This window comes from Mauremys reevesii, linkage group 7 (genome assembly GCF_016161935.1).
Source record: "Mauremys reevesii isolate NIE-2019 linkage group 7, ASM1616193v1, whole genome shotgun sequence".
NCBI lineage: Eukaryota > Metazoa > Chordata > Testudines > Geoemydidae > Mauremys > Mauremys reevesii.
The window spans coordinates 14081721-14106477 of record NC_052629.1 but is presented as its reverse complement, the minus strand read 5'-3'; the positions used below and the strand labels follow the sequence as shown (position 1 = coordinate 14106477).

The 24757-nt window shown below is 41.3% G+C and overlaps 1 protein-coding gene and 1 pseudogene across 1 annotated transcript in view; one reads left to right on the top strand and one right to left on the bottom strand.

The window, feature by feature from the left end:
- Positions 1-17184, top strand: part of LOC120409363 — a 91887-nt pseudogene extending 74703 nt beyond the window's left edge.
- The window catches only part of LOC120409361 (pancreatic lipase-related protein 2-like), a 73416-nt gene continuing 55957 nt past the window's right edge, over positions 7299-24757 (bottom strand). The window contains exons 6-14 of the mRNA XM_039547318.1: positions 23031-23165; positions 21581-21689; positions 17766-17885; positions 17375-17491; positions 15282-15400; positions 13410-13539; positions 12295-12406; positions 8694-8855; positions 7299-7384 (exon numbers count right to left, since the gene is read on the bottom strand). Coding sequence (XP_039403252.1) covers positions 7321-7384; positions 8694-8855; positions 12295-12406; positions 13410-13539; positions 15282-15400; positions 17375-17491; positions 17766-17885; positions 21581-21689; positions 23031-23165 — 1068 coding nt within the window. The 3' untranslated portion in view covers positions 7299-7320. The remainder of the gene's footprint in view (positions 7385-8693; positions 8856-12294; positions 12407-13409; positions 13540-15281; positions 15401-17374; positions 17492-17765; positions 17886-21580; positions 21690-23030; positions 23166-24757) is intronic.

The following is a 24757-nucleotide window of genomic DNA, read 5'->3' as shown; positions in this document are numbered from 1 at the left end:
TTCCCCACAGTGGCACATGCTTTGTGCTGCTTTATGGAAACACTACCTTTTGGGAAACAGAACCTTAGAAAAAGGAGGAGGAGGGGGCAAAATATACCAACCGATTGGGTTAGAGCCAATCATTTAAACCTTACTGTATTCAGAGTTGATGGGTGTGGGGGGGGGAATCATATGCTTTCTTGTCAAAAACTCTAAGCATCCCCATTTCTCCCCAACTCCAGGCCTCAAAGGGTCACTATTTTTCTGCTTCAGTTCTAATCAGCATATTCTTTAAAATGGTGTCAACAGTTGGTGGCCTACCTACACTGGTGTTTCCAGCGTTGCCAACTCACAGGTGGAGCGGAACCATTGTTAGCAACAGAGACACATTTTTGGTGAGTTTCCCTAGTGTAATCAGTGGGCTGGATCCTCATACCTGTCCCACATGCTTTGCACTGCTCCCTAGAAATCATTTTTGCCCCACTGGTCCTATCCCTGGTCCTATATGCAAGAGCTCTTACATGGCCAGAGAAGATGATGGTAATAATATCAGTATTTCAAAAGACCTCCAGAATCCTGACATGCATAAAGGGCCAGGGATCAAGAAGATCTAGACCATAACAATGCATGTGCTGCAAATATCTGTTGGTATGTTTCCTTTTCAGAACCATGTTGGCCAAATGGAGCTATTTAGAAACAAGATCAAAGAAGGGGCACAAGCAAGGGGTAAAATTCCCCAGCTTTATTCGACTCCATTACCCTTTGCGAAGCTTTGGTATCCCCATTTGGTAAGGGAGGCATATCTGTATTATAGATAATTAGCTTGTACATTATGTATTGAACCCTGACAATTTGTTCTGTCAAACGTATCAAAATCTGTGACCCAATGGGGTTATACGGGAAAGGTTTGGATTTAGATTTGCTAATCAGTTCTATAATATCTAATTCTTTACAACAGCATAATTTAATCGCTACAATTTCTGCTTTCAGGTCTTTGATTTCCTTGTTAACATTTAAATTTCAGTTCTTTTTAAAAATCTTTTAACCTTTATCCCTTTGATTTTTTTCTCAGCCTATAATTTATTATAGTCTCCTGTCAGAGGGGGAGGTAGGCTAGGTGACTTTTATTGTATTGCAAATTATAATTATTAGCATTATTTGCATTAGTAATGGATTCATTCTTACCACTGAAAACAATTCCATTATCTGATCAGACAGTTATCTTCACACACAGTTCAGATTGTCCATGATCATATATTGTTATTAGGCACCTCTTCCTCAGTGGGTCAAAAGGAGAATTATTCTTCAGTATTGTAAGTGGTCTTTCTGCTCCTAATGTTTCCCTGAGTAAAGATGCTAACCCCACAGGGAAGTAGAACAAGACCTGCTCTTTTGCCTCCATTGTTCCATCGTATATGGCAAGTATAGTGAGATGTGCTTTCATGACATCTCGATCCAAAGCCCAGTATTGTCAGTGAAAGGACCCCCATTGTTATCAGTACATGTTGGATCAGGCTCATTATTCCAATTCAGTGGGAGGCACTGTGAGAATGATTCTTGCTTGAACTTTCAACTCCTTTTATTTTTTAATTGAAAAACAAAAGTGAGAGAGGCACTGTTGGAGCTCACCAACTGGGGAAGGATGAGTTGGCAATGAGAATGGATCCTTCTTCATCTCTCATCCTTTAAAATAGAGTGTGCCCTTACTGGGATACAAAGTTTTCACATGAGCTCACTGTCCAAATTAACCAGGGAGCATGGGGGAGACAGGGAAGGGAAGGATGGTACAGGGCTACAGACCAGCCAAGCACCTCTAGATGTCAAGAATAACTTGGCTCAAGGTTGGAGTGGAGATGGCAGAGAACCCCTCTCTGCCATCTCCACTGCCCCCTTCGCAAGGCATCAAGTGACGGCCAGCGTGGGACCAGAGGTGTAAAGGTATCAAGAGAGAGCTCATAACGCCAAGAACTTCTGACATAAGAACAGTCATACTGGGTCAGACCAAAAGTCCATCTAGCCTAGTATCCTGTCTTCCAACAGTGGCCAATGCCAAGTGACCCAGAGGGAATGAACAGAACAGGTAATCATCAAGTGATCCATCATCAAGGGTCGGCCGCCTTGGGATTCTCTTCATAGCATTACATGCTGTGTTTTAGTAAATACAGCTTGTAAATAAAGAGACTGTGAATAAAGAGACACAAGTCCTATTCCCAACTCTGCCACTCCCTTGTTGGGTCATTTTGGGCAAGTGCACTGGATTTTTGTGTGTTTTATCCGCCTCAGATGTAAAATGATGATATTAAGACATACAGGTCTGGAACACTTTTTTAGATCTGTGATTGAAAGAGACTATGTAAGTGGCAAATATTGGTAAATTTCAGCTATAATTAGGTTGTAAGAATGTTATCTATTTGAGCCAAGATTGTCAGAAGTTAGTGGTGATTTTTGGGTGTCCAAGCTGTGTGACCTTTAAAGTATGGGTAATCAGCACTTTCTGAAAGTCAACCCCTCTCCAACTTTTAAAGCCTCTCAAATATTGCCCTCAAAATGAGCCACCCCAAATCTGTAGTAACTGCTGAACATTCTGGGCTTTATTCTTAATAAAGTCCTGTATCATTGTAATTCAAGACTGTCTGTGTGAGATCATTAGATCATGAAACAATGTGGTTTATTTGCAGGATTGGGTCTTTCCTTTTTTCTTCACTTCCTTAACTGGTTTGATGTCAATAGTTATTCCCTTCATCAACAGAATTAAAGGTAAAAGGATCTTTCAATCGTATATATACACAGCAATAACTGCATGGCTCCTAACTGAGTAGAGACTTATATGACTGTTTGGGATACAGATTTTAAATAAGCTTGTCTCTGCAATATCCACTCATTTTTACTGTATTATTGCATATATAATAATTTCCAGTATATTTAATTTTTTTCTGGTTGGTTTCTATGTATAGGGATGAGACAGGACTAACTTGTATTTAGGCCATAGGTAGGATTTTTCACATAAAGCTGGTCAGAAAATAACATTTCCTTCAGGTTTTTGCGAGTTTTTATCAAAAACCAAAAACCCACAAACTGAAAAATTTCAATTTTGGGGGTTTCAATGAAAACCTAACATTTTTGATAAAAAATGACATTTTATTTTTTAGAAAATACCCTTTTTTTCCCCACAAAAAGCTATTTTCAGTGAAAAAATTGATGGAAATTTTTTATTTTCAAGACCTGCTTTACCTAAAGTTTAAATACAAATTTCTAAAGTGTGGCTTTCTAATTTAAGTGCTAAGCAATAGCCAAATGACTTATGCATTTTTGGACTCTAAAACTAGATTAGTTTTAAATTCAATTTAATAATAAAATTGAGTAAATTTGAGTAAATTTTATACAAGTGCTATTAATTACATTTTAGGGGGTATCCAGTAAGACTTGGAAAGAAGTATAATATATAAAATACTAGCAATAGCAAAGACAAATGTATATCAACATTTAGGCTGGCTAAAGAAAGATCTAGTATAACAAAGTGATTAAAAAAACCTTTAAAAGGTTCAAGAAGTAAATTAATCACTGCCAAAATAAGATACACTCAAGAAATAGTTCTAGAAAGATGGGACTTTTAATAATAAATAAGATACACTCAAGAAATAGTTCTAGAAAGATGGGACTTTTAATAATAAAATTGAGTAAAGTTGAGTAAATTTTATATTTATATATATAAACCTTTAAAAGGTTCAAGAAGTAAATTAATCACTGCCAAAATAAGATACACTCAAGAAATAGTTCTAGAAAGATGGGACTTTTAATAATAAATAAGATACACTCAAGAAATAGTTCTAGAAAGATGGGACTTTTAATAATAAATAAGATACACTCAAGAAATAGTTCTAGAAAGATGGGACTTTTAATAATAAAATTGAGTAAAGTTGAGTAAATTTTATATTTATATATATAAACCTTTAAAAGGTTCAAGAAGTAAATTAATCACTGCCAAAATAAGATACACTCAAGAAATAGTTCTAGAAAGATGGGACTAGATTAGCGCATTGATTTATGAAGCAAATCAGAAAAGACATGTTCTATAGACACCCCTGAGTATCACTATACATCAAGAATAATTAGAGTCAAATAAGATCTTCAATGTCGCTTAGCTGTTTTCTGATTAATTAGAATATATGATGAATGAACATTTGCACTCCCTGTGGAAGAAGCCTCTTTGCTTCTTGAAAAGTGGTTTGGCAAGTTAAGTGACTTACAGGAGAGTGGCTGCCTGTAGCATGTGAAGAGGAGGAAGGAGCTGCGTTCATTTTTGTACGATATCAGAGGTTTCCCCAAATAACATATATCTCATCTTTCTGGTTTAAAAATGGCCCCTTACTGGTTACTGAAAACCAAAAATATTGTTTGCAAGAACACCACGGTGGAATTCACTATTTGCATAACCAGGGGGCCAACAGAGTTTTGAGACAACTTATGCCAGCAGGGAAGCTGGCTCCAATTGCCAATTGTTTTACATGTATTCAGGGGCGGCTCCAGGCACCAGTGCACCAAGTGCATGCCTGGGGCGGCAAGCCACAGGGGGCGGCCTGCCAGTTGCCATGAGTGCGGCAGTCAGGCTGCCTTCGGCGGCATTTCTGCAGGAGCTCCGCTGGTCCTGCAGCTTCAGTGGCAATTCGGCGACGAGTACGCCAAAGGTGCAGGACCAGCGGACCTCCCGCAGGCATGCCGCCGAAAGCCGCCTGACTGCCGTGCTTGGGGTGGCAAAATACATAGAGCTGCCCCTGCATGTATTGGAAGAGCCTTGCTTTTTAATTCTGTACAACAGTGTCAATAGGGCTACCTTGTGCTTCTGTCAGTCAAGGGGACTGGGCTTCACATGGCTCAGGGAACGATTCCCCCCTCATACTCCCTACTGGGATCATTCCCTGATCCCCTGCGCCTGCAGAGGCCTTTCCATAGGTGTACCCTGGGGTTCAGGCTTTGTGGGGTGACAGGACAGGAGACACATTTCTGCAGCATCATCCCTGTTCCCTTATTAACCCGACAGGGCATTAGCAAAAATGTCAGCGCTTAAAAGTGCCTTTTCTCCTCCCCTCTCTGTTCCTGCCCCATGCGTAGGAATGGAATCGTGCAGGATGTGACCCATCGTTTTCTAATTACAAAGCCCCTACCTTGTGAATCACTTACACACATGTTTAACTTTAAGCAGGTGTTTCCGTTTAATTAACTTCAGTGGAAATTAAGCACATACGTAGGTGCTTTGCTGAATCGCGGCCTCTACGTTCATATTCCCATGCTGATGGAGATGGTTTGAAAAACTGGATGGATTGATGTAGAGGTTATTCTTTCTTCTGCTCCCTTCTGAAAGGGAGTCAATTGCAACACAAAGGAAAGGACAAGTTTAATGAATGCCAGGAAATGGCATGCACTAAAATCTTGCCTTAACACTGCTACTGCTTCCCAAAGGACTAGCCCCTCATTAGTATTACAGACAAGAAGATACCTTGCTTAGTTTACAGCATACAGTGTATATACCACCAGGCTTACTCAAGTCCAATATACAAAAAAAGACCTGACAGCTGAAAATACAGTACTATTGCATATGAGAGCGAGAATGCGCAGCCCAGGACAATCTAAAATGTAATTAAAGTACCTAAGCCATTTTGTCTCTAGCATTTGAAATTCTGATAGTAACACTGCACACCAACAGAATAATAGTAATTTCTAGCAGGTATTATAAAAACTAAACTACAGTGTAAGGTATTAGTCATCAAATAACTCATTCCACAACAAAGTTCTCCCACATTTGTTTTCTAATGTTGATAACAAAAGAGACATTTTGAGGTCTGATTGGAATTTTCTTCCTGTCATGAACAAAGTCACTTTTTAAAATGAAGTAAAATACATCTCTGAAATGATGCAGGTAAAACCAAAACACTTCAGCATTTAAAGATTCAATCAAAGATTTGCTGTGAATGGTGAGATACTTAAAATTTAAAAAAAATCAATCTGGTATGTATTTTTGAACATGATTTGTCACAATCATTTCTAATAGATAAGAGTGATTATATGGTAAGGAGCGTAATTTATATATCCCAAGCACTATGCTTTTGTCACTGACATCGTTAAGGAATTTGACACGTTTGCAAGAGAACAATATATGTCAACTGAAATATATACCCATTAGCTATAAATGGGACATTGAAATGAATGATGCATGCACATGCTATACTCAGAAGTAATAACGTGGTTTAAAGTCACTTGCATTTTCAAACAAGAATTCTTTTTATGTTGTCATTTAAAAAATCTAATATTTCAAAAGGTCAGGAATAAACAGCACTATTAGCATTAAAAGCTAGCAAAAGGGAAAGTAATTTGTTGTTCATTTAACAACGCATTTTATGTAACAGCTTTGTAAAGTGTTCATTTTAATTCTGCTAAAACAAGGGGGAAGCTGTTCCAGTTCATTATTAAAGAAGGATTTTTTTATTATACCATTGTCAATTTTAATGTCCTGATTCTGTTAGGTATTTGTTAAAATTATATGGTCTGCTGAAGTGGCTATGGCAGAGAATCATGCTGAGAATATCACGACTGTCAAAACAAGAGTGTGGGCAAGTATCTGCTTATACCAAGCCTTGAGGAATGAAAAACAAAGGCAAACATCTCCCTCAGCATTAGGAAGTTAATATCCCTGTAGAAGATGCCCTAGGAGGAGTCACTGAAATTTGTGAACCAGATTCTGTAGGACAGCCCTGCTGTGATAAAAAGGACCAGGTGCTGCAATGTCAAGAGGTTGCAAGATGCAATGAGCCCTGACATCATGTTGCAGGGTACAGTGTCCATGCAACCAGGCTGTGTTTGGCTATTTCTGATTATAGATGGGGTAAGCAGCCACTCTGCTGCTGTATGTGCTATGAATGTACCCAGTAGCCACGTCCCTCACACATATACATCTCTCATCCTGTTTTCTTGTGGAGACTGGCTGTGGAGGTCACATGCTCAGTGAGTAAGTGGATGCAGATTCCCTGGATGGGTCCTCTGTTTTTTTGACTCACCAGTATGGCCACAATGGAACATGCTCACTACTTAAGGGGCTATTGTGCCTGCCTGCACAAGCCAGCTTAGTATGGGATCCTGTGTGACTATGAGTGCCCGTATGGAGCAGGAATGTAAGAGTTATTAAAAATTATGCTTTCACAAACACCCTTTCTCTTCTTGTACATTTGCATAGTGGCCAGCACCTTTTGGGTCCTACCACAATACAGATAATGATAAAACAAATGGGACAGTTATGCATGATCAACTTTTATTAATACTAACAGACAGCGCTGACATTTTTGTATGTTGTTAGCAAGATGTAAGAGTTTGCAGAACGTTCTGTTGCACAGTTCCGCTGCCACAGAAATTAAACCTGAGGAGAAAAAAATATATAAAGTGTCTAGATTTATTTATTTTTTGTAATTGTACAAGTGTTTTTTAATAGAATAAGCCAACCTAATTTGTTTTTTGACAAAGTTATGATAGAATATTGTTACATTGGCACAAAAGAACAAGCAAATGCTTTGGGTTGCTAAATGTGAAATATTATTTCCTGCTAAAACACCAAGGGACTCTAATCATCCTGATTGGTTGGCCTCTCTTTTTTGGCTTCATTCCTTTGGTTTTATACCTTTCCTGTTGAATTTGCATGCCACCAGCATTAGAGAGATGATGATTGCTCGGTGTTTGCCAAGACATGAATAAATAGAATAGCTGATGGGACGTTTATGGGAACAGTATCCCTCAGCACGTTGATCTGTTGAATGCAAAAACCAGAAGTAGACTTGTACGCTCTGCTATACCATAGTTCACTGGGCTGTGAACATTTGGTTTGCTTGAGATTCCCCCAGCACATATCTATTTCAAGTGAATGGACTTTAGTTGTGTGATTTTTTTTTTAATTATATCCATGACCCACTGAATGTACTTCCCACTTCACTGTGTCTCCATTTAGAAGGGCAGAAAAGATCATACAACACCATTGGTGGGTAACTGATGGAAACATGCTGTTTTGAAAGAATTAACTTAACCATCACCTTCCAATCAGTAACTGCCATGCAGTACACTGCTCCTACAGTCTTAAGGCCTGATCTAAAATCTAATTAAGTCAATGGAAGTCTTTCAGTGAAGTTCAGTGGGCTTTGGATCAGGCCTTTTAAGCACTAGCTCTGTCTGTGGGAACTGAAGACATATTACCATTACCTCTTAGTCTTCCAGAACCTGATCCAACACCCATTAAAATCAGTGGAAAGACTCCTATTGACTTCAATGGACAGTGAATCAGACCCCCTGATGTAAGTTTTAAACACTGATGGCCATTTCTAGTATAAAACTTGGAGTACTCAATAGCCCGATGTCTGGAAAGAGCTGTGCTGATTACCTAAGCCATGGTTAAGTTAATCTTTCCTACCCAAAACACAGAGGTTTATGCAAAAACTTTGCTCTTGTTGAAGCCAAATTCAGATGTTTAGAATTTTTCCTTGATGATATCTGACAGAAATATTTAATGTACCAGTAAGTGACATCGGTATCTTGTGGGAAGATTTAAATTTAAACTTTTCCTCTTTTTAAAAAAAAAATACTTTAAATAGCTGTTCTTGTACAAGCACTATTACCCTCATATTTCATGCTGTCCTTGTAGCTCCTAAAGAATTTGAGATTTTCACAATAAATATACATACACTTTTCCATCTTCTCCAGCTTGCACTGTGACCTTTGCTGCTCCCAGTGTGGGTTGGGTTGAGACATTGTTGTGCCAAAGAAATTTAACTTTCGTAATTGTCCCAACTTTAAGTTCCACGTCAATGAAGTTGGCATATGTTTTGCCTGGTTTGAGGGTCCCCCTTCAAAAACAAAAGTATATAATGCCCAGTGAGTTTTAATATTAATTACCAATACAGTGTAACTGTTTGAGTAGCTATAGTAGCATATTGATAATAAACATGGCCTTCAGCTTGTCAAAGAGTAAGGATCATAGAAGATTAGGGTTGGAAGAGACCTCAGGAGGTTATCTGGTCCAACCCCCTGCTGAAAGCAGGACTGACCCCAACTAAATCATCCCAGCCAGGGCTTTGTCAAGCCAGGCCTTAAAAACCTCTAAACAACACAGTGCCCTGAGGCTTGGCTGCAGCATGGTTACTTTTGGTAGTGTAGGCAGGGTCTTGGCCGTGTTTTGCACATATGTTAAACCTGTTTTATCTTCAGTTCAGTTGCAAAACACAGGCATGGTGCCATATGTGCTACAAAATGTAGGTGTGTAGACTCAGTCAGGAGACACCCATGTTTTCACCGAGTCTCTGACACGGTTGGATTGGTCATGCAGGAAGAGCCTTAGGGAAAGGGGAGGATCTAGCAAGAATCAAACAAAAAAACCCAGCTTTCTGAAGGCTAAGAAACTCCATGCCTGACTGGAAAATGTTGGGTGGAGAAGTCAATCCTGGGGTAGTCTTTTCTGCGCATCTCTTCTCTGACTGCTGTTAGCACACCAGAACTTTTCTTCCATTAGATACAAGGGGCCAAATTCTGCTCTCATCTACAGTGGTGTAAATCCAGAGTAGCTCCATTTACTTGCACAAAGAACTTATTAATGAAGTGGGCTTTGAGAGACGATTTAGAGGAGAAGAGGGAGGTGACAAGGCAAATGGGATTAGGAAGGTAGTTCCAGACACAGAGAATGTGTGGGAGTGGGCATGGGGAAAGGATGAGTTGTTATCAGCAGGAGATCAGGATGGCTCATTTCAAACAGTTGACAAGAAGGTGTGAATAACAGTAGGGGGGAAAATAAGCATGGGGAAATAGTTTTACTTTGTGTAATGACCCATCCACTCCCAGTCTTTATTCAAGCCTAATTTAATGGTGTCCAGTTTGCACATTAATTTCAATTCAGCAGTTTCTTGTTGGAGTCTGTTTTTGAAGGGTTTTTTTGTTGTAATATTGCGACTTTTAGGTCTGTAATCGAGTGACCAGGGAGATTGAAGTGTTCTAGGACTGTTTTTTGAATCTTATAATTCTTGATGTCTGATTTGTGTCCATTTATTCTTTTTTACACCATCCTGATTATCACTACAAAAGGGTTTTTTTCTCCTGCTGATAATAGCTCACTTTAACTGATCACTCTCGTTACAGTGGGCATGGCAACACCTATTTTTTCATGTTCTCTGTGTGTGTATATAGATCTTCCTACTGTATTTTCCACTGTATGCATCCCATGAAGTGGATTTTAGCCCAAGAAAGCTTATGCTCAAATAAATTTGTTGATCTCTAAGGTGCCACAAGTACTCCTCATTCTTTTTGCTGATACAGACTAACACAGCTACCACTCTGAAACCTTTCACATTATAAATTATGGTCATCTAGATTCGATTTAGATTCTCAAGGGATGCTAACAGAAGTCACAGCTTTGACACAAAGTACTTACCAAATGAATTCTGCTTGATGGGCAACCCACACATATACTTTGCCAATTTGATAATTTATAATGAAAATCAATTAAAATATCTTCCCATTAGAACTACTACCCTTCCAAATTTTTATGGTTGCATAATATATTACCAGCCATGCCAGCTAAATAGTAATCCAGCACTAACATATTTGTACTGCTAGCACAAAAATAAACAGGATTGTTAACTCAGGAAATCAAAATAAACTCACATTGCAGCAGAAAATTGCAATGCTTTGCAATGCATAGCTTTATTCAATGTGCATTACCGCTGGGATTTTCAAAAGAGCCTAAAAGAGAGCAAAGCACCTGAGTCCCACTGAATTCAAGGGCATTTGGGCAGCTACAACTTCAACTTCAAAGGGAGTTTAGGCTCTTTTTAAAAGTCCAGCTTGCTCACACTAAGCCCTTTGGCAGCATACATGTAAGTTTATATATGATTATATCTCAAAAAAATTCAAGAGCATTGTTAATGTTCCAAAGTCAAGCACTAGGAAATACCCGACTTAAGGCTGTCCTCGCAACTTGAATTTGGCCTTTTTGTGTGTATGTATTACGATACAGTCTCAAATTACACAGTTGCATATTACCTCTTTTAAATTACTTGATCACATCCCATCCATCTTCCTCGGTCCCTGCCCCGCCATATCTAACCTCCATCCCCTGGCTCCTGCTCCCTCCCTCTTTACTTCCATGCCCCTCACCCCCATCCATCCCCTGCACTTTGGCTCCAGCAACCCCATCTCCCCACTAATCCTGTTCTCTCCCAATTTCTTGCACCTCCTCACATCTCCGCATTCCAATTAGGCTGTTTCCTTCTCCTCCTTGCTGCCAGGCATGAGGGAGCATTGAGGGTACAACAGACACAGTGTCCCTACTCTCAGTTCCTGGGCCTGGTACCACAGTGGCTCCTGGCTGCCTAGAGTAACATCTGCAGGGAAAATGTTGCTCAGCCCCTGCAGCCATGGGATAGAGCATACTCAATAGCTTTGTTGGGATGATGCATGGACAATGTGGTTGCAGATAGCAGCTGTGAGGGGCTGGAGCATACTCAGCGCAGATGGATTCTTTGGAGAATTTAACATCAAACTCTAACAGGACTTTACTAAGCAGCTGCAAACTGAGATTTTTCAGAAATGTGGATGAATGTTCATGGAGATGGCAAAAGAGACAGTCCTGACACCAGGATGATCCCACTGGTAAATTTAAAGTTTCTGCTCTAAAGCATGAAGGCCTTAGAACTTCTCAGCGAAATGGTTGTAAGGATTTCTTTAACATGGGCAAAACACTGTATTTTCCCCTCATCTCTTTCTCAGAAACACCTGAACCATTCTAGCTAAACTGTAATATCTGCCTGTCTTTCTGTCCAAGGCAGACACCTGACAGAGAAAATTTCAGCAGAAATGGTTAAAGTTTAGCAAAGTAACGAGCACACAAAAATAGGGTTTTGTGAAAGAAAGTGTCAGGCAATCCTGATTATAGGCTGAGCTGGTAGCACTGCCTATGAGAGCACCATAAACTGACACAACATTTTACAAACATGCAAAAGATAAAGGATCAGAATTATACTAGTGTAAATCCATAGTATCATTTTAGAATTCAGTTGTTACATGGTATAACTGAGATCAGGATCTAGGTGCAGGTTCTTGTATCCTTATAGTTATCCGAGAAGTAGGGCTAAATTCTAACTCTTCTTCTGATATAAATCCAGAGTCAATACAGTTAATATGGATTTACACCACTGTATGAATTTGGCCTATAAAGAAGAATCATTAATTAAAAATAGATGAATTAAATATTCTAACAGCAGAGAAGCTCATTTTTCATTATAATACTGAACTTACTGAACAATTTCATATTGCTTTGTGTTTCCTCCAGCGCCGTACAGGGCAATATTTACATACCCACTCACTTCACTGTTGCCAGCAATTGCCACAGATACTTTATACCTCCAACCTACACAGTAGAAATAAAATGAATTAGATTGTACCCACATAGAAACAAACACAACATGCCTATTTTTCATTTTCTATCAGTACTTTATGTTTTAGGACAAAACAAAGGAAAAATATGACCGTTGCTTCACTTTGAGCTCAAGATTAAATCCTGACCAGATTGGAATGATGAGAACAGAATAAAACAGAATAGAATGTTTTTATAGAAGAATAATTGGAGCCTGCTTTTCCACTGCTTTGCACACTCTGCAGTCATTTACAGCTATGCAAAATGAGTGTAAAACCCTAGCAAATCACAATTCTCCACTCACACTATTAGAAGCATTTTATTCCCAGTTTGCACAGTGTGTATGATTACACAAAGATCCAAGGCAGACGAAATTCCTGGAATTTGAAAAATAATCCATAATGTGATAGAACATATCTCATGTCATATTGACCAGGAAAGTATCTATTCACAACTTGGGGATATTGTAAGGAACAACACTGAAGAGTGAGGACTGGATTTCTGATCCATAAGCAGGGCAAAGAGGACTTAAAGCATCCGACAGCTAGAGGACTATTCTCTCTAGGGGAACTTTCCGTTGACTTACAGCTGAGAAAGGTTACTATGCTACCTCCTACTCCAGCTGTGTTCCCACCCACATCATAAGGGGAAGGAGTTATGCATGGGCATAGTTTGGGGGGGCATTTTACCCCCAAACTGTAAGCCTTGGGCAGGCATGGAATTTGCCCCCCCACCCCACACACACACGCATCACTCCATTGGCCAGACTGGCCAGACAAATATAGAAGTCAAACCACACCTATGGAGTTATGTTGGGGGCTTTCTGGGACTGGTGTTGTCAAGACAGGGAGGGGAGAGGGCATGATGGTACGGAGCTCTGCTCCTCCACCACAGTAAGGGCCTTTCCAGTAAAACTAATTTAAAGTAAGAGAGAAATATTTTAAATTATGTTGGTGCTCACATGTAAGTAGAAGCAAGTAAAAAAGTAGGAACTTACGAGCAAAATTTGTGGCCTCTCCAGTGTTCAGATAAAGTTTCTGGATCCCAGAAGTAACTCTGTCTTTATATTTATCCGCATAGTGACCCATTTGGGGGCATCCGCCTTTTGGGCATGGGAAGCAGCTTTCCTAATCAAAATACATATGTCAATTCATAGAATCATAGAATATCAGGGTTGGAAGGGACCTCAGGAGGTCATCTAGTTCAACCCCCTGCTTAAAGCAGGACCAATTCCCAACTAAATCATCCCAGCCAGGGCTTTGTCAAGCCAGGTCTTAAAAACCTCTAAGGAAGGAGATTCCACCACCTCCCTAGGTAACCCATTCCAGTGCTTCACCACCCTTCTAGTGAAAAAGTTTTTCCTAATATCCAACCTAAACCTCCCCACTGCAACTTGAGTCCATTACTCATTGTTCTGTCATCTGGTACCACTGAGAACAGTCTAGATCCATCCTCTTTGGAACCCCCTTTCAGGTAGTTGAAAGCAGCTATCAAATTCCCCCTCATTCTTCTCTTCTGCAGACTAAATAATCCCAGTTCCCTCAGCCTCTCCTCATAAGTCATGTGCTCCAGCCCCCTAATCATTTTTGTTGCCCTCCGCTGGACTCTTTTCCAAGTTTTCCACATCCTTCTTGTGGTGTGGGGTCCAAAACTGGACACAGTAGTCCAGATGAGGCCTCACCAATGCCGAATAGAGGGGTATGATCATGTCCTTCCTAATGAGGCTGTATCCCAAAGAGACAGGAAAAAAATCATTTGGCCACAGAAACTCTAAAAATACAATTGTTTCTCTCTCTCTGTGGCAGCACATTACAAAACAGCCCCATTCTCTCTCTTTCCCCCCCCCCCCCCCAGGAAAAGGTCATACAAATTAGCCTATTCCCTCCAATCCTCCTCATCTTCTGATGTTCAGATCCATGAGTACTATCCAGTTGATGCCATGCAGGTCATTCCAGCCCTGCCTTGTGTCGTCATGAGTGGTGTAGAAAAATGCTGCTGAGCCATGTCTGTGGGCTAACTCTAACTCAGCTTGAAATAAGCCACCCTAGAGAGAGCAGGAGGAGGAAGGGCCCTGTCTGGCACCTCGTGGTTTGGAGGCATGGATGTCTCCTTTGTACTTCATCACAGTTTGCTGTTCGCTAGGAGGAGGCATCTCCATTTCTCTAAGTTCCAGATGGGGATCACGCTCTTCCTGGCTCATCTAATGAGTGGCTGTAAAGTGCTTTGACGATGCAAAGGTTTATGTAAGTGCTAGGTATTATTGTTATTTACCCCTTGCACATGGAGCTCTGTTCCCCTCCAGTGGTGGGTGGGCCACATAGCTAGGCTGATAAGCCTGCTACAGTGTTAGCTGACAGCGCTCAGTCATAGATGGAGCTATGAGACAAAGGAGAAGGCAGTGACTCTAGGTCACATCCCATCTGTATTTGTTCCTTGAGGCCATCAGGTCGTCAGGGGAGTCACAGAGCATGCACTGAACCTTAAGGTAAATGATTTTATTTCAAAATTATTTGCTGTGCTCACTTCTCCTTGGATGTGCGCAATAAATAATTACTGGAGCAGATTCTTCGCCCTGCCTGAGCCCCTCTTTGACCCAGCGGGGTGAGAGGTTGCAGGAGCAGCTCTAAGGTATGCCACTGGCATGAGGTCTCTCAGGAACCTCAGGCCACTGTAGAGCCAGGCATAACTCTGCTCCACCATGCCCCTTCTGTGCCTCATCCCCATCCCCTAATGCCCCAGCACACCCCTTCCTTCCCCTTAGGCCTGCACTCATGCAGTGCAAAGTGGCCTGAGCGGAATAGACTGGTTCTACCGCATGCAGATGCACAGATAAGAGCCACTCATTTCCTGGAATGTGAGAATGACTTACTGTCTGAAAAGTCTCATATGAAGCACAGGTGTATCCAAGAAAGCCATCGGGAGAGATGATGCTGTCAGAATAATACATGAAGCTTCGCAAATGATTACAACCAACCGACTCAATCATTCCTGTGGAAAGAAGCGCCTATTACATATCGTATTGCAAGGCTATTGGTTGTTATTCAGATTGGAATCGTGGTATTGAACTGATTATGTCATTTGAATGATTTGTAAATCCCCAAGTTACATTGTCACAATTCTGGGTAGCACCTGAGTTGCAGTTTGAGACCTATTTCTTCAGTGATTCTATTTACCCGTTGTGAAATGCACATAGTACAGAACATGTAAAATGCAGATTTGTAACAAACATAGGGGGCCAATTGTGCAATCCTTGTTCATGTTGGTGAATACTTACTCACATGAGTAGCCCCATATTGTGTGATTAATTGCATTAATGCTTGCCAATATGAGTAAAGGGCTTCTGTAGGAAATAGCTCACCTTATCACTATAAAAGAGGCAACAAAATGCAGTGTTAAGTATTATGTCCTCCTTAACACTGAGCTTCCTGGAGCAATGCTGGTTTATGCAGACTGAGGATCTGACCACCTGATTTTTTTGGGGGTGGGGGGTGAAGGGGCATGTTGTTATTTTAAATATGTTATTTTGTACTAAAATTCCTTAAATATTCTGGGGTTAGGTTAAAAAAAGAAGTAATTAAGTGCAAGGAGTTTTTGTACATCATTATTAATAGAGAGCTTGATCCTCGGTGCTTACACAGGCAAGAATTTGTGAGTAAAGATGGCAGAAATAGGCCAGTAATTGCGAAGAAGAGATTCATAGAATCATCATTTTTAAGACACTCATAATAATGTAGGAAAGGGCTAGGAAAGAAATCCCAGGAAAATTGTCAGATTTTATGAGAGAGAAAATATATGTCTGCTATAGCTGGGGTGTTGTCCTTACTGTATGGTTTGATTTATCAATGTGATTTCCCAAAGGTGTAAAGGTTCATGCTTGCAGATCCTTTGGCAGTTTTGAGATCTTAGACTGCAAGTTTTTTGGGGGGCAGGGTATGTGCTTTATTAATGTCCTGTCAGGTACAATGTAAATTTATGGCACTATGTACAGGATTCTTAACAATAATAACAACAACAACAGGATTTGGAATATACAAAATAAGGAACAAATGTGAACGTGCATGATCTAGCATACGCCAAACTCTTTCCAACTGCCTAATAATAGAAATAAAAATTACATTGTTCCAGTGCAACACAAATTGCTAACAGGTAACAACAGAAAGAAACACAGAAGCCAGAGATCCCATAGCAGAAATAGGCATGAATGTTATTGTTCCCACTCCCACCCAGTGCGGCTGCCAGGTGACTACATAATAGAAACAAAGTTGAATGTTGTTGTTCCAGAGCTAAACTTCTGGCACAGTTTGAGTAGGGTTTGTTTCTCTGAGTAGATAACTGGCAGCAGTGTCAGATGAGATAGACCAATTAATGAATATTTGTTTCTATTGCAGAGTTACCTAAGAACAGTGCAAGGGGCACTGGAACAATCACACTGAAGTTTGTTCCTGTTATTTGACAGCATGATGGACTATTTACAATAAACTCCAGTTAATCTTGCTCCATTAGATCCAAAGCTGGATAGTTTGAAGAGTGGGTCAGCCAAGGTCCTTGAAGGAACATGGCTGGTGGGATCTGGGTCTTTGCAGACCCATGGAGCCCAAACACATGTGGAAGGTAGGAACTATTGTTATTGCTCCTCGCCCCCAACCTTGTACAGATACCCACTACTTGACAATGCAGACACTCTGGATGGTTGGAGGTAAAGACAACAAACCTCAACCCCATCATGTTTTTCCCAAAGCAAATCCTTCATGCTACTCATTCTTTGATCCCTCTACCAGAATGTGTCCCCCAGAGTGCATTTGGACCATACTATCAGTTTCACTGTTGTTTGTGGCTGTAACTGTTGGCATTTGTAAAGAAAATAATCAAAAATAGTTGAAATAAGAAGATTGCTGCTATGTTAGCTCAATACATTTTGATGTTGACCCTCAATAGAAGTCATCATCTGCTTAACATATTTACCTTTCCCCATTTCATCAATGTCAACATTCTGTGAAACAGTATTCGTGCATCCTGGCATTTGTATTCCTCCGTTTGGATAGAAATCAAGATGTCCTATAGCCTGGCTCATTCCAAAACCTGCAATGTTTGTAACGGGAGTAAGCAAATTTTAATTTAAATACTGTCATATATTTACTGGCAGCAGCTCTACATAATGCTATAGGGCTATAGTTTGTAAGCTCTTTGAGGCAGTAACTGGTGGGTTTTTTTGTTTATGTGTGTTTATTTTTTGTTGTTTTTTCCTGTATTTGTACAGCACCTACTGCAATGGGGTCATATTCTGTGACTGGGACTCCTAGGTGCTACCACAGGACAAATCAATAATAATAATACAATGCAGCTGGAAACTTACCCAGATTTGGAATTGTGGGAGCTGAATCAGTATGAATAATATCAACAAAGGCTGCATCAGTCTGATCCAGTCTAACTTCAATTGGAGTATCTTGAAAATAAGGCTGAGCAGGATCCAGTCCTTAAAGAAATATATGCACAATTAAATGTGCGTGCACATAAATATAGCTAGCTAGCTAGCTATACTACTGTAAATAATTGAAGATGGGTCTATGGAGGCTACATAGTTTTATTTACTTCAGAATTAGAGTCACTAAGAAATATATAGTGTGATCAATCTCTCAGTGGTAACTGCCAAGGCTGTAACCATAGCAGGGTGAGCAGGGTAACAGCCCGGAAAGCAAAGATGTGGAGGGTGGTAAAACAGGGTAAAAAAATGGTTCAGGTGCAAATATGCGTGCTCGCCCAGGTTATAAAATGCCTAGTTACAGCACTGGTAAACAACATGGGACAGATCTCCAGCTGGTGTAGATTGGTAGCTCTATTGAAGTCAATGGAATTATACCAATTCTTGCCAGCTGAGGATCTGGCCTTGTAAATGTTTAGTCTTGAATTCCAACAACTGCAACATAGATTGTTGTTTTAGGCCAAAAAAATTTTTTTTTTTTAAAAGAGTGCTAAAGTAAAGCTCCTAAATCCATATCCTGAATGGCCTGATTCTAACAAGTGCTTGAAGTCAGTAGGAGTTGTTGGGTGCTCAACACACTTGAAAATCATGGCATTTATTTAGGTGCCTAGATACAAATTTTTGAGCCATAGCCATGTCTACACTACACAGCTTTTAGCAATTTGGCCATGTTGCTAAAAGTCAGCCTGTATGAATACTGTTTGTCGGCACTTTTGCCCACAAAATATGTCCATCCCCAACAAGCGGGGTTCATGTTGTCGACAGGAATGCGCTTCTGCCGACATCGCGGGCATTCACACAGGCACTTGCCGCGGCAAAACTTTTGTCTTTCAGGGGGTGGGGGACTTAAGTAGCTCTGAACAACAAAAGTTTTGTCCTTCAATTGCAAGTACAGACATAGCCTAACTTTAGACACCTACTTTTGACATTAGCATGAAACTGAGACTCATTTTCTTTCTCATTCACTGCATCCATCTCAGGTGCTTGTAAAATCCTGTAAATTACAAAGCACTTATTATCCTGTGCTGGTATCTGATGCTTTCCCTGGGCAGCAGCTTTAGTTTTGTTTTTAAATTGAATTTTGGAGACTACTAGTCCAAGGGTTGGCAGGCCCAGACTCTTTGGAAGATGCTATAATGGAAAAAAGTTAAGTTAATAACATCTGAAATTGGCTTCCGTGCATGAGGGGCAGCTTTTCTGCCTATTGCACATTCCTCTTGGTCTGGCCTGTGTGCTGAACGAGGAGTCCAAACAAACAACTTGTCCGGGTGACTGCTGAATATGTCTGTAAAACAGCCTGACGCTGAAATCCGGGGGATACATTAGCTGTATTTTCAGAAATAGGTAAGTAAATGTGTATTACGTGATAGATCGGTTTGCTATGCGGGAGCTCTCTTGGCATAATGAATAACATTACTAAAAATAGTCAAGTTGCAGCTTGTCTGGACTATATTCATAATACGTGAATGCCACAGCCCTGGTGTAAAGGAGCTTTGTGTGAGTCACCTATGTGGCTGCTGAAAGGAGGGAATTCTCTGCCTATCCATCCAACCCAGTGCCAGGGTACTGAACACTGTCTGCAGCTATTATTCTGGCCCATGAGCTGTAGTAGTGGCCACAGGCTGTTGTGCTCTCTCTCTCTTTTAATTCAAAGAAGGTTTTGCAGCCAGTGACTCTGTGCAGTTGTCAGACTCAATGGCCATGCTGGTGTCACTCTTCCCACCCACTTATGAACCCCTTGCACAATTCTCCGGAGACAGCCACCGTGGAGCATTGTGCTGGGGTTATGCAGGTGATTGTGCAATCCTTTTGCACTTTCTCTGATGCTGCTTGCTCTCCTCTGCACAATGGAACAGTGGCATTTCTACTGCAGTTCAAGCCTGCTGCATCCAAGGAGCTTAAGGGAGAGGGGGTTAGGGTTTGACCTAATACCTTAATAGCTCATAGGGCCTGATCCTGCAAGATGCTGAGTGCTCTATCCATGCTCCAGCAAAGCTCTTTAGCATGTGCTTAACCTTAAGCATTGGAGTAGTTCCATTGAGACCAATAGGACCACTCACATCCTTTAAGTCAGGGTTTCTGAAACAGGGGTCGCCGCTTCTGTAGGGAAAGCCCCTGGCGGGTTGGACCGGTGTGTTTACCTGCCCCGTCCGCAGGTCCGGCCGATCGTGGCTCTCACTGGCCGCGGATTGCTGCTCCAGGCCAATGGGAGTTGCTGGAAGCAGCAACGAGTAAGTCCCTCGGCCTGCGCCACTTCCAGCAACTCCCATTGGCCCGGAGCAGCGATCTGCAGCCAGTGGGAGCCACGATCGTCTGGACCTGCGGACAGGGCAGGTAAGCACACTGGCCCGGCCTGCCAGGACTTTCCCTACAGAAGCAATGACCCCTGTTTGAGAAACCCTGCTTTAAGTTAAACACATGCTTAAATGGTTGGCTAGATTGGGGCCAAAGTGCTCAGCATCTTGCAGGATCAAGCCCTAAAACAGTTGCTATGGTCAGTTTCGCTGCACATTTTTGTTTTCCTGTTGTTTTTAAAAATCTACGAAATTAAACTAAAAATATCTGCTGGAAAAATAACATAAATTAAAATTAATGTGTGTAAATGCATTGTCCAGATGTGAAGGCTTTGATGTAAACCTAGCAAAGCAGGGAAATTAAAGGGTTACATTTAAAGATTCAACCTTCTGTCTTTGAATCAGTCCTTTTCTGGGAATGGATATTGGACAGCAAAACCATGACACCAAACAATTAACTCCGCTCACTACTGTGCTGCCTACAGCACACTTTGCCGGGCCTCCAAACAGTGGGTGATCTTAAATACGGGACATACTGCTGCACCTGCACAAGCTGGCTTAATGAGAGAAGGAAATGATAGGAGAAAATCTGCCAGGATAAGGAAAGTGGGAATCACTGTGTCAAGCCTACATTGTCATAATAGGGTTGGGTGAATGCTTTGGGAAAAATCAGACTAATTAAAACTGGGTCAGGTAAATTAAAATCTGTCAAATGAACCTAGATTATTGTGCATTTGCAGTGAGCAGCCTTAGTGGCACACAGAATGCCACAGTGTCATAATGTTAAGTCTTTTGTACCGAGCCAGAATAGCCCATGCTCCCTGGGACCATCGTTAGAGCACGGCTGACAAAAGATGACCTGCTGTACAGAGCAGAGGCCAGCCATATCCTAGGGATGGGATGCTGGTGCAGATCACTATCCCATGCAGCTAACCATCTCCTGCCCACTACACTTCATCACAGCCCTGATGTAAGACGATCTCAGGGACATTCTTCAGGGGGAATATACCTCCTCCCCCAAAGATTAAAGTTACGGCAAGAACACCATGAAGGGATCCTTATGAAGATTCCCACCTGGGTAATACCTTCCTGAGGGTGGGATGGTGTTATTGAGGAAGGGCACAATTTTGACTGTTAGCAATATGAAGTTATGATACAGTTGTGCAGTTCTGATTCCATCCTGAGGGGGCCAATGACAAACACATCCACACATGCACGTGCATGCGCGCGCGCACACACACACACACACACCCCATTTCATTACACTGCAGGGTTTTCCTTCAGTCAGATACTGTAGTTGTTTTAGTAAAAAAAACATGAGGTAATGTTAAGGTCTAACAATGCTCTCTTCAAATTCTTCATTGGTACAGACTGAGCTATAATTCAGTAACCTACCAGTTATTCTTCCAACGCCTGGCCTCCTTCTTCCTGCCTCCCCTGCAGCGTGTGCTCCAAGGCTGTGGGCAATGAAATGGACTTTGGAAGGAGAGTATCCATATTGTTCCTGAGGAAAACATCAATTGTAACAAAAGGGAATCTATATTTCTCTAATATGAGGCCTAGAGAGAAGTTCTGGTTTACACAACTAAAGCCAGAACTGGGCTGCACAGAGCAGAGGTCCATGGAATTGGAAGGAGGACAGAGTCCAGGATGCAGAGGTTAATAATGCCTTGAGGCTGTAGTAGCAGCTACTGAATGACTCTGTTACTGCTCTACAACTTCTGCACACATGTGAGATTTTGGCATTGGATAGTCATGATTCCACCAGCCAGACCCCTTATTCCCTGCCTCACAGTGAACAGAAGTGTATTTGGCTTCCTATGGACATTGTTTTAGCCGATTCATGAATGTCAAGGGGAAAAAAATTCATGGCTGCGCTTATGTAAGACACCCACACTCTGCTAAGGCCTGATTCTCCACTGCTTTGCACCTTGTGTTGGAGTGAGCACCATTTCAATGTGAGTGCTAAACACTACCATTCCGATTTGTAATTTTCACAGATGTAATTGACAACGCAGGCTGCAAGGCAACGGAGAGCCAGCCCTCTAGTATTTACGCTAGCCAGAAGCAAATTAGTTCAGAAAATATTAGGAACCATCCCTCTCCTCATAGCTTCACTCAGGTCTAGTTGCAAGCATTTTTAAGTCATTAGATTTAGGAACAGAGGGAGAGATTTTCAAAGGCAAAAATGGCAGTTAGGTGCCTAATTCCTACTGACTTTCAACTGGAATTAGGCCCCTAATGGCCCTTTGTGCCTTTGAAAATGCCCCCCAGAGCCTCATGTGGTATAAAATGGTGAGTTACATTTACATCAGTAGAGCTATGTGATTTGCACAAGCTGAACATCTGGCCCTTAGTTTGATTACAGATCCACACCCCATCTCCCTGCCCTAGGGAAGCTGGGAAGATCCCACCTGTCCCCAAACACCCATACCTAGGTGACACGTCTTCATGGATTGGGGAGAGGACCCTGCTCTCTCCCCCTGGGAGGTGGCTGTTGCTATCCAATGGCCAATTATTGTAGGCTTTTGTATGGGTATCCCTTAAGATGGGTCCTATAGCTTTCGTGGTTGAGAAAGGGTAATTTGCTGTGTTCATTACTTCTCTATCTTTAAAACTACCCAGTCCTTCACATCCACAAGAGTACATAAAAGTAATCGCAGCATGAAAATATTCAAACTCTGTGTATTATGGGGGAGTTGATTGCACGTCAAAGTTTATCAGGAGGAGAAACATCTTTTGCTGGCTATATGACAAATCATTGTGATTGTCTATTTAGATTAGAATAAATTTCAGCAGCTCTATTACTATAATCCTATTGTGGAATGAGAAGAAGATCCCTTACCGTAAGCACTTTTATAAAATAAGCCACTTCCGCACCCACGACACGGATATTGTTTGATGCCTGGGTATATTCACACTTTGACCCACCACTCCAGTCTACGCTGATGCAGTTCACGTCTTCCACTCCAAACATCCTCTGGTGCAAATATAGATTTAAAAAGAACAGAAGCAAATATTATCAACACTGGGTCAGATCGCTGATTACTTAACACAGTCAGAGACTTACAAATGTCATATGAATTCCCTGTACATTTTTTCAAGTACAGCCCCTATATTATACCAGGGCTCTGTTCATATCTTGATTCTTTATGTAAATGATGTGGAGACACAGCCTGTAAATTATAAGTTCAGTTAGAAGCATATATTTTTCCATAATAATCAAAAGGAGGGATAATTAAAAACTTACATATGATCTGTATTTATCAAACACATGGATTTATATTTTCAAGAGGCTACATAAGTTTCTGCTGTCAGTTTACATTGGTTTCAAGTTTATGGTTTTGTTTTAGTATCCACACAGTGAAGTATCTGCTCATCTATCTGTCACATAATATTAGGTTTTGCTTTTCTTGCCCTGACCTGTGGAATGGTTTGCTAAAGACACCCTGTTTTAACAGCTGTGATATAGTTTGTATATTATGTTATGCTCTGGATTACATGGCAGTAATGCCAATGAAAGCAAGTAAAGTACCTCTTGTTGTGAATAAGGATGGCAGAACCTGGCTTTACATCAGTGGTTCTCAAACTGTGATCAATGGACCGCCAGTCTCTTTGGTGATCTGCAGATTGAGGTCATTTAGAATCAAGTAATGGGAAATTTGAAGGAGGGGATGAAAGCTGGAGAGAGGAGGAGGATTTGGCACAGGGAGAAGGTTAGCGAAGTCCTGTGTTTGTGTATTGTTGTTTTCGGAGCCGCAAAAGGGTGGTTTTGTGCAGTGCTGCGAACTAGAGGGCTCTTTTTGGTAGCACAAAGATGAAGAAGTAGCATTTTACTGCTGGAACGGAGCCCCAAAAGGCTCCACATGTCCCCTGCACTGGGCTAAATCCTGGGAGTTGGGGAATGCTGGCCAATCAGCACCCTTCTTCCCCAACTGTCCAATGGGTGCCAGAGACTCCCAAGGGATGAGCAACCTATTGTCTCTTGGCGAGTATCTCCTTTCCTTGCCGCTGGGACTGTGCCCCTTTCACCGCCTGCCCCATCAATTTCCCCCATCCGTTGATGCAGGTGGGTCACAGCTGGTGTCAGAAAGAAGAAGTAGCAGAATTTTACCAGACAGTAAGTCAGCTCTTCCAGGAGAATTTATTTTTTTTAGTTTTCTAAATGTGGGTGGATAATATTAATGCCTGTTTAGGATCAGAAGGATTATAACCAGTCATAGCAGCAGCCTGTCTAGACAAATATAAAATGTATTTAAAAAATCAGACTTAAGTGCCAACTTTCAAAACAAAGACAAGGATGTGATTTTCAAATATTGGGCTCCAGGCTTCCCTGAAATTAGCTACTGACTCGAGACAAAGGAATAAACTGCACAGCTTTGCCCTGCCAGCTCACCCATTCTGATTGCAAATGTGCACTTGCAGTATCACATTTTGTATCAGTGTGAAAAGAGGAGATGGTTCTGAAGATAAGCAAAAAATGCATCAGAGGGGCAGATGGTTGAACAGGAATGTTAGGAGCCATGCCCTCTCCCCAGCTATCAGGCCCAGTCCAGTGTCATGGGCCATCCC